Here is a 9101-nt window from a genome sequence, read left to right as displayed (position 1 = left end):
CTGGCCCGCAATCGGTGCTCTTAACTCCGCCAGTTGCAACTGGGCAAATTAAGCACTTGCTCTTGAATTCATCTCCCTATCTTCAAGTTAAAGCTCTTTCCTCTCCTCTCCGCATATGCCTGTCTCTATCATCTCACGCACTGGTGCCACGCTTAACTTAATCTGCTTTGCCTCTGCTTAAACAAAGCCACTTTCGTTTGTTTATGCCTCACGAGGCACCGTCCTCGGCCACGGCACGTGCTCACGTGCAGCGGGCTTTAGTTTATTCGCTGCTGCTGTCCTCGCCGCTACTTTTTTGTCAAATTTGATCAGATAAATAACGTTCGGTAGCTCTGTATTCAGTGAATATAGTTAAACCAAATGGTAAAAGTTAGGACCACTCGTGGTGGATGGAGAGGCCGTTGGAAGGAAAGTAGCTAGCAGCCCGACATTATATGATCATATACCTAAGGAAAATTCTTTTGTGCTATATGTTCTCGTGCTGCCTAGCCTTGCAATCGAACAGAGCTACTGAGGTTGGAAAGTGCAAGAGTAGCTTGAGGCTTTTTGTTTTAGCAGGAAGAAGAAATAGTGTGAGAGATAGGTAGACGAAATGGTGGGCTCGGCAGGAGGGGACAGCAGGAGCAAGGATGCAATAGGGATGATGGCTCTTCATGAGGCTCTCAGGAACGTCTGCCTCAACTCGGATTGGACTTACTCTGTTTTCTGGACTATACGCCCTCGCCCGTACGCTCTCTACTACGCTCGCAAACTTGTTCTTTCGTTTCTCTTGTTGTTATTCGATTGTTTCCCATTTTTACACTTGGTAATCAGGAGGAGCAGGGGTGTCAATGTCTGCAAGGTGGTGGGAGACGACAATGGCACCCTGTGAGTCGTCACCACTAATTTCTTCTAAAGTTCCTCGTAAAGATATAAATTTTCGTGAAAATTTTAGCTAATTTACGTGGGAATTAACTGCAGGATGTTGATGTGGGAGGATGGATTTTGCCGGACAAGCACAGCAGAGTGCATGGAAGAGGAGGACACTGTGAGGAAGGTCTTCAGCAAGATGTCGATTCAACTATATAACTACGGAGAAGGGTGGGTAATCGCTAGGTGTTGAGGGATAACCATTAACCATAGATGAAACATGACTCCAATCTTAATTAGCACCCTCCAATCCCTCCTTTAATTTAGGAACTCTTCAATCCTTTTCCATTCAAGGAACAACAAAAAAAAAGCTATCTTGATATATTTTTTTCTGTTAAAATAGCGATTTTGACTACTCCTGTCAGTCTTCGGTCTGTGAATTTCCAAAAGATGAGAGCTTGCGTGGCTTTTCTTTTTGTTCCTTTTGTTTTGGTTAGGCTTGACGTAAGAAGTTGATTGAACTGTGCAGCTTGATGGGGAAGGTTGCTTCTGATAAGTGCCACAAATGGGTGTTCAAGGAACCTTCGGATCAATGTGAGGCAAGCATCAGCAACTACTGGCAGAGCTCCTTTGATTCTGTAAGTAGTAGCCTGCCCTGCACTATTTTGTGCTTTTGTTCCTTGTTTTTACCTTTTAGTAGACAGCACACCACTGCGCCAGCTGACAAAAGTGTAGAGAGCTTACACTTTGTACTGCAAAAGAATGAGAATTGGATGCCCTTTAAACTTTAATCGCGCTACTCTTTTTTGCCATCCATTTGCAAGCGTTAAATCATTGTGACTGGAGCTTTATTCCTTGTTTTATACTTTGTCAATGGCAGCTTCCTCCCGAATGGACTGATCAATTTGCCTCTGGCATTCAGGCAACACACATTTCCCTCTTCATTTTTTATAATCTTTAAAACTGTTTTTTATGTTTAATTTGTGATTTCCGGAGCAGACTATAGCTGTGATTCAAGCAGGCCATGGCCTCCTCCAACTTGGTTCCTGCAAGATAGTAAGTCTTAGTGGCAGATTTTTGTTCTTAAAAAATAATCACGTTAAAATTCAAGATTGGGAACGTGTCAGATAGCAGAAGATCTGCATTTCGTGTTGAGAATGAGGCATATGTTTGAATCACTGGGGCACCAATCCGGCTTCTTCCTCTCTCAGCTCTTCTCCTCGAGGAACAGCAGCACCGCTTCCTCTGTTCCATTCAAGCATACGCCCTCTCCGAATCCACCATTGCTCTACAACTGGAACCATTATGCCTCTTTGAATTCTTCCTCAATTTACCAGCCTTCTCCCCATGGCGGATCTCCGAACAACAAGGACGTCACTCTACTCTTCCTCCCTCGCGCCTCAGGAGCTCAACTGGAAGAGCCGGAGCCGGACGTACGCTGGCCCAATGGCCTCTCCTTCTTTTCCGCTCTCACAGGAACGGCCGACGACGCCAAGCTTTTGTTCAACTCCGAGGTGATGGGAGAGAAGATAGATGCACATCAGCATTCTCCAACGAACCTTTATGGCAATGGTGACGAGGTGAAGGGTGTTCTGGACGCTTCGAGTATCCATGGAAACGGAGGTGATGCCGTGCTTGGTGTGGATAATACAGAGGAGGACTTCTTGAGTTTGGAGAGCCACTCCGGCAAGGCTGCAGGACTAGGAAGATGGAGAACTACATGAACTAGTTTGCTGTTCTGAGATTGTTTTGTCTCAGGTTAGAATTAAGCCGTCATAATAGCTTGAATAATTTCCGTTGCTTGTCGTTGTACATTTTGATGCAGCATAATAAAATGTGGCTGGCTCTTATAATCATTATACCGCGATGGGCGTTGTACTTTCTGATCAATTAAAAATAAATTATTGATAAAATAAAATAAATATACTAAGGTATATATTTGGATGGTCTAGATCACTCATATCATGTGCAATTTTTCCTAGCCATTTAGATCATCCAAACTAGTTACTGGGCTGATCCGTAATACGACCAAGCTCGGCCCATTAAGAGTGCGATAAACCGTACTCACTATCGTGCTCGCCTCCCAATCCGGCGCTGCAATCCGACGCCCATGGCTCTTTATCTCCCATCGCCTCCTCTCAAACTACCCCTCGCCCTCCTCGTTCCCCGATTGTCCTCCCGGACGCCTCCCTCTTCTTCCCTCGCACGTCGCTGTCCCTCCGTCTCCCACCTACCTCGCCGTTTCCCTGGCCACCGCCGACGCGGAGGGCTGCCTGTTCTCGCCTCCGTCGGCAAGGAAGAAACCGACGTACGCGTCTCCGAAGAGGATCAGTCCGATGTATCCCCTGAGGATCTCGAATGCGTCCGGGAGATCCAGAGAGTATCTTTACTTCGCCATTTGTTTACTTCTTATTGCTTCTCGTAGCACTTTTTGTTTGAGAAAATTGCTCAAACCTATGATTCGGATGCATTCTCCGTTGATATTGTGAATGAATCTCAATTTTTTGGACAGGTTTTGGAGCTTCTGAAGAAGAATAGAGACATGATCTTCGGAGAGGTATGATTCTTTGTAGCTCTTATACAAATGTAGTACAATTGGATGATGGATAGAAGAACTGAGCCTGGAACCTTAAATTTTTATACACAAGTTTTCTTTACTTAGGCTGCCAAGTAATTTATTTGTGCGTGACATTAGTGCCACATACCTGAGGAAGCACATTTACTTTGCATTCTTATATTTTGTTGCTTTGTTGGATGCCTAGAGTTTCTAAAACGGTTACCCTTGATTATTTTTTTTATAGTGTAGCATGGTTAAATGTCTTAACAAATTATGTTTGGAGAGAGTTGTGCTGGCCCACTTAGGTTTTATATTTTATCTCAATTATTGGTCATAATAATTTTGTCATTTATACAAAAAAAGAAAACTCTGTGTTATCATCTTAATAATAGAAACCATGGAGTTTAGTCCCTTTTTTTCCCTTTGATCTAAAACTTAGCTATATTTATTCTTCTTTGGCATTTCTAGGTTAAGTTAACTATAATGATCGAGGACCCTAGGGATGTCGAACGGAAGAGATTGCTTGGTATAGATGACGCAGAGGATATCACCAGGGATGATTTGGTTACTGCTCTGGAAGATGTATGTGCTTCAGCTCAGTTAGATGTATGACTTTTGTAATTTGTATTGCAAATTTGGGATAGAACTCTTGTGAAGGTGTATAGCTAAGCACAAATTATCAGTATGCATCATTACTCAATCTTTTGTGGTTGAACTCACAAGAGCTAATGTGTTTGCCTCTGTGGTTTGCTTGGCTGCTAGGTGAGACTGAATATTGGGACAATACATCTGCGTACAAACAAGTGGTGGCTTTCTTCAATCACTCATCCACTAATATATATTGACCCCAGTGATCCACCAAGATAATTCTAGATTTATAATAGTTGATTGCTATTGTTTATGTTATGCATGCTTGATGCTTGGATACACTGACGCTTATTCTTCCAAGAGAGTCAGCTTCTTTCAAAATGTTGTGCAGGACGTCCATATAGTACAACTATCTGAAGTTTACTCAATCAATAAAAGTATGAAACAATGCTTAAATAGGCCATTGTGTGCAGAAGGGATTAACCTAGGGAGACAAATATATTTATCGTTGGCTGCATCATTTTGTACTAATAGGGTGTTAGTAATTTAAAAAAAAATGAAGTGTATGTTGTGAGTTTTGTTTATTTAGAAAACTAACTTTGATTCTATTATCTGTAGGTGAATGAAGGGAGAATTCCTAAAAACCGGGTGGCTCTTAAGTTGCTTGCAAAGGAGATGACTGAATGGCCCAATCTTGAGGTGCAAATTTTAACATTACCTAGGAAGAACTTGTTACACTGTTCAATTTTTATTTATACTCATATCTGGGTAGTTCTGCTTTGTTGTGGCATTTTTTTCCCCACATAGATCTCCAAAATTTAATTCCTCCAGTAGCATGAATTTTAGAAACAGAATTTTGATGTACTTCCTATTCACTGCAGTCAATTCTCATTTTTGTTGTTTTGCCTATTTTGCATGTCTTTGGTGAAGGGAATGGGAGGTGAAAACCTTACGAGCATTACATTATCGAAAACATTTACATAGTGATGGGAATGAACCCCCATGTTGCGTTTTGAATTTTTTTTCTCTCTCGCATCATCTTAATTGGCAACTTGTGGTTTGCCTAATGATTGATAACTGTTAGTTAAATGATTGTTAGACATGTACCAATTTTCATGTTATAGCCATCTTGGTTTTAATATTGACATAAGGGTCTATGTTCTTGAGCAATATGTATATGTATTTTAATTGTTTTTATTAGCAAAAGTATATTCATTTATCAAAGATCCATATGTAAATGGGATATGTCAGATAACACTGGTTGTTTTTTTAATTACCTTTTTGCATAAAGGTTGAATCACTAGAGAAGGGCAGGCCTAGAAAATCTCTTTATGCAAAGGCCACAGATACAGGAGTTGATCCCCAGGCTGCTAAGAGACTTAACATAGATTGGGATTCAGCTGTTGACATAGATCCTGAAGATGAGGATGGTGATGGTGATGATATAGATGTGCCCCCAGCTGTGGTAAATATTTTTTTTATTCTCCGTCACGCATTCATATCTATAAATCACTCATGCCTTTGAGAATGGTGATCCTATTTGTTTCTTTCTTTTTTAAGGAAAACTTCTCAAATAACTGCCTTTTTTAGTTCTTATTTTAGAATTTTCTTTTGTAGTTTAATAGACTTATGAAATGGCTAGGTTTTTGAATATATTTTCTGTGATTTTTTTTTATTTCCTCTGTTAGTAGAGTTGATTCCTCAATATTTCAGAACATAGAATATTTTTGTAAAATTAAACAGCTGCCTATATGGCCTTGAGGTTTTATTGTTCTTGGGCCCTCAACTATTTGACATTCTAGAGTTTGGCAAAAGAAGATATTGTATTGTTCATTCCAATAAGAAACACTGATAATATTTATAGGACATGATAAAAAACACTTTATAGTATTTATTGGATATGATAGTATTCGAAGGCATAAAAATCTAGAAGCATCAATGCTGGAGTAAACTAGCTACACTTAATAAGTATAATACCATCACCACTCTCTCCAAGCTTGAGCATAGATTCTGTCTATTTTGGCTTGTTAAATAAATTAGAAAAGCTCTCACAAATATTAATCAAGACCATGACAATTAGAATGAAAACATAACTAATCAAAGCTATGGAAACTTTTGATGGAACATGGTGGCGATGACTCCATATCACCATGTCAATAAAGAGGATGAAGAGAGATCAGAAACAAATCTCTTATTATTTCTGCTTGAAGTGCCGCATGTAATAGCACATAATAGACAAAGAGACAAGGAACACACATGAGGGTCCAGATAAAAGACGAATATCTCAACTTAATTTTTTGTTGGAATTAGAAATGAGAACAAGATGTTTTTCTCATCTGGTCTTTGTCGGAGATGGATAGTGCAACTCAGCTTTTGTTAGAAGTAGTAACCTAAGAAAGGAGAGTTTTCTCTGTTTAGGTAGTCAATGAAGATGGAAGTAAGAATGAGCTGAGTGTTTCTAGGAACATGCAAAAGGAAGTCACTGGATCAATGGGTAGAGAAGAATAGGAGAAGGAAATATAAAGAGAAAGGTCGTGAACAATATGATGGGAACACGTGAAGTCAAGGTATAGAAGCCCTCTTTCTGCTTTGTTCAAGAAGGAATAATCATAAAAGGAAATTAAGGAGATGGATACGTCTGTATCTAGCGAGCATATCTTCTCCACCTGAAAGCAAGCAACCAAGAACAAGGTTGAGATGTATAAGAAACGGAGAGAAATAAATCTCCTAAAAAAGTACATTTGAAACACTGATAGACATTAATCTAAAGACAAAATCGAGTATTATACTTCATGTTGAGAAATCGAGAATAGCAGAAGCAGATTAACTAGATTAGACAAAGATCGAAGAGAAATTCGATGAAGGGAAGTTGTCGTTGAAGTCAGTGGGTTCCTCCTTCAGGATATTCTTCATAAAAATCTAACCTTAAAAGAACAATGGTTCAGATACCATTTAGAATATGGGAAACACTTATGTAGTACTTGTAAGGTTCATGATAAACCCATAAGCCTAGAAGTACTAACACGGAGCACCTAGCACCTACTATCTTTAATACCTTTAACAGACATCTTAGTTAATGATTGGAGTCTGCTGATATCTTGATATTATCTTAAGAACAAGTAAAACCGACATACATGCTAGGTTTACTTGTGGTTTCACCAGGATCTCTATCCTGTTTGTTGTGCCCATGTTTTAGTAATCTTTTTTTGCTCTATGTTTTTACTGACCTGAACTATTTGTCCGTGCAGGGCTACGGTGCCCTTTACTTGGTCACTGCATTGCCAATTATAATTGCTGTGTCAGTTGTGTTAATCCTCTTTTATAATTCTCTGCAGTAGCAGTTTGTCTTAACAAATTGTAAGTTAAGCTACTGCCAATTTAGTTTGCAGTAGTTCGAGTACCACATTTTCCCAAATATATTATTAATGATGCAGATATCATTCTTTTCTAGTGTCTAGATGAAGTTATTTAGCCCTATGTATTGGCGCAGTTAATACCTGCATGAGTGGTTACTCCAATAGGTCTTAGGGTTAATTCCCAATGGGTATAAAATGTCTCACCGGGTGCCTGACGGACCTCCCTCATGCAAAGGGCGCTGCGCTAGGGCAAATGTCTACCGTAATTTATTCCTTTCCAGAGAGTCTGGGGTTTGGAGAGGTTGTTAAGATGATGGTTTCACCTTTTGCTCCTAACTTATTTAGCCTTGTTTGACATTTGTGCCAGACCAGCTTGAAGTGTATATAACTGTTATTTATTCAATTTAATCTGTTTGTTCAAACTGGTTTCTTTCTGCCAATAGTGATAAACTGTGTTGCGGAACACAATCAAGGCATATGCTATGATATGATATAACTCGCAGATTGGCAAATAGTATGTAAAGATTAACACTAGTATTTCTTTGGGGACAACTGTGCAGCTACTTGCATACTTTGGTCAGAAACATTAAATCTAGACCATTGATTGGAATACATTGTCTGCATGATACTATTGAGACCATAGCAGCTCTGCCTTGCTTAGTATCATTTATGACAACTGTGTACTACAAAGAATTAATTGTCCCTTCCATGTTAACATTTCTCCCCAGCACACAATTATCAAGCCAGGGTCCCTTGGGTTTTTTGCTATTAGAGTAGGAGACCAAACACAGAGGTGGATGAACCCATCAATATCTCAATATTTGTCCCCTATCATATATAGTTGGAAAATGCAGACTATGCCCCCGAGGCAATAAGGATCAAGTTTCAATTTTGACGAATTAACGAATGAATTTTTTATAATGAGTCGTTGACCTAAAAATGTTAGGTTGATAGACCGTCTGTTGCAAGTGCTTCTTGATTTATTTTGATGGCAAATGGAAAATTTGCATGGGGCCAGATTAGTTATGATTAATCGGTGTAAATTGGATATCTAGTTTCAATTTAAAAAAGTACAGTATCATATTGCTATATTGGTGCATTCTCTTGTTTGTCTTCCAAGACTCCTTTGTAGTTGAACTGATGACATATCTGTGGCTGTGTTTGGAAAGAAGTTTCATGAAACTCGTATAGGAAATGCACCTTATGAACAAGCTAGTCCTTGTGGAAAATTACTAATTCACAACATGTACTTTGCTATTATTTATCTTATAAATAAACTTTGTTGTTCTAAATAAAGAGGTAACAAAGATGTGTGTGTGAGAGAGAGAATGAGAATCATCAACTTCTCTAAATATTTCCAGACTGATTCTTAGAAATTTCTGTTAGTCTGCACTTTCATTTGATGCATTATGGATATTTGTCAATTCTCACTTTGCTGCAAACTGCAAATTGTTGGTGGAGCAGTGATAGCCTAATCAATGCTTCCAAAAAGATTAGAAAAGACTCAACATGTACCTGCCATCGACATCAGCTCCTTCGTTTACTTCCAAACACATCCATCCTTGTGCCAACTTCCACCGAAAGACATGGCATGTGAGCTCTAACAGTATATCGTACTGTGCATTCTCTTCGAAAGTCAATTGTTAATCATCCTCGGCCATTTGGATAGTGATTATGACACGCAGACTGCCACATGACATGTGTCAAAAAGAACACAAGTTTTGATTAGGGAGATGCATTTACATTGATGA

General features: G+C 39.2%; 2 protein-coding genes across 3 annotated transcripts; both read left to right on the top strand.

Moving 5' to 3' along the window:
* Positions 1–349: 349 nt before the first annotated feature.
* On the top strand, positions 350–2708 carry LOC122011773 (protein RICE SALT SENSITIVE 3-like). Its single transcript, XM_042568150.1, has 7 exons — positions 350–726; positions 814–867; positions 961–1080; positions 1379–1487; positions 1730–1771; positions 1849–1905; positions 1977–2708. Exons 1-7 carry the CDS (start codon positions 593–595, stop codon positions 2571–2573), a joined length of 1113 nt encoding a protein of 370 aa, XP_042424084.1. The 5' UTR covers positions 350–592; the 3' UTR covers positions 2574–2708.
* Positions 2709–2922: 214 nt separating this feature from the next.
* LOC122011774 (protein CHLOROPLAST ENHANCING STRESS TOLERANCE, chloroplastic-like) lies at positions 2923–7772 on the top strand. 2 transcript variants are annotated; one of them, XM_042568151.1, is made up of 7 exons: positions 2923–3229; positions 3362–3406; positions 3875–3988; positions 4613–4693; positions 5286–5459; positions 7243–7351; positions 7446–7772. In XM_042568151.1, exons 1-6 carry the CDS (start codon positions 2960–2962, stop codon positions 7330–7332), a joined length of 774 nt encoding a protein of 257 aa, XP_042424085.1. In that variant the 5' UTR covers positions 2923–2959; the 3' UTR covers positions 7333–7351; positions 7446–7772. The 2 variants fall into 2 exon arrangements, with proteins under 2 accessions (XP_042424085.1, XP_042424086.1); XM_042568152.1 differs by lacking the exon at positions 7446–7772 and having other exon boundaries at positions 3065–3225; positions 3875–4012; positions 7243–7444.
* Positions 7773–9101: the final 1329 nt, after the last annotated feature.

This window comes from Zingiber officinale, chromosome 8A, assembly GCF_018446385.1.
Source record: "Zingiber officinale cultivar Zhangliang chromosome 8A, Zo_v1.1, whole genome shotgun sequence".
Taxonomy (NCBI): Eukaryota; Viridiplantae; Streptophyta; class Magnoliopsida; order Zingiberales; family Zingiberaceae; genus Zingiber; species Zingiber officinale.
This window is presented reverse-complemented; position numbering and strand designations above follow the sequence as displayed.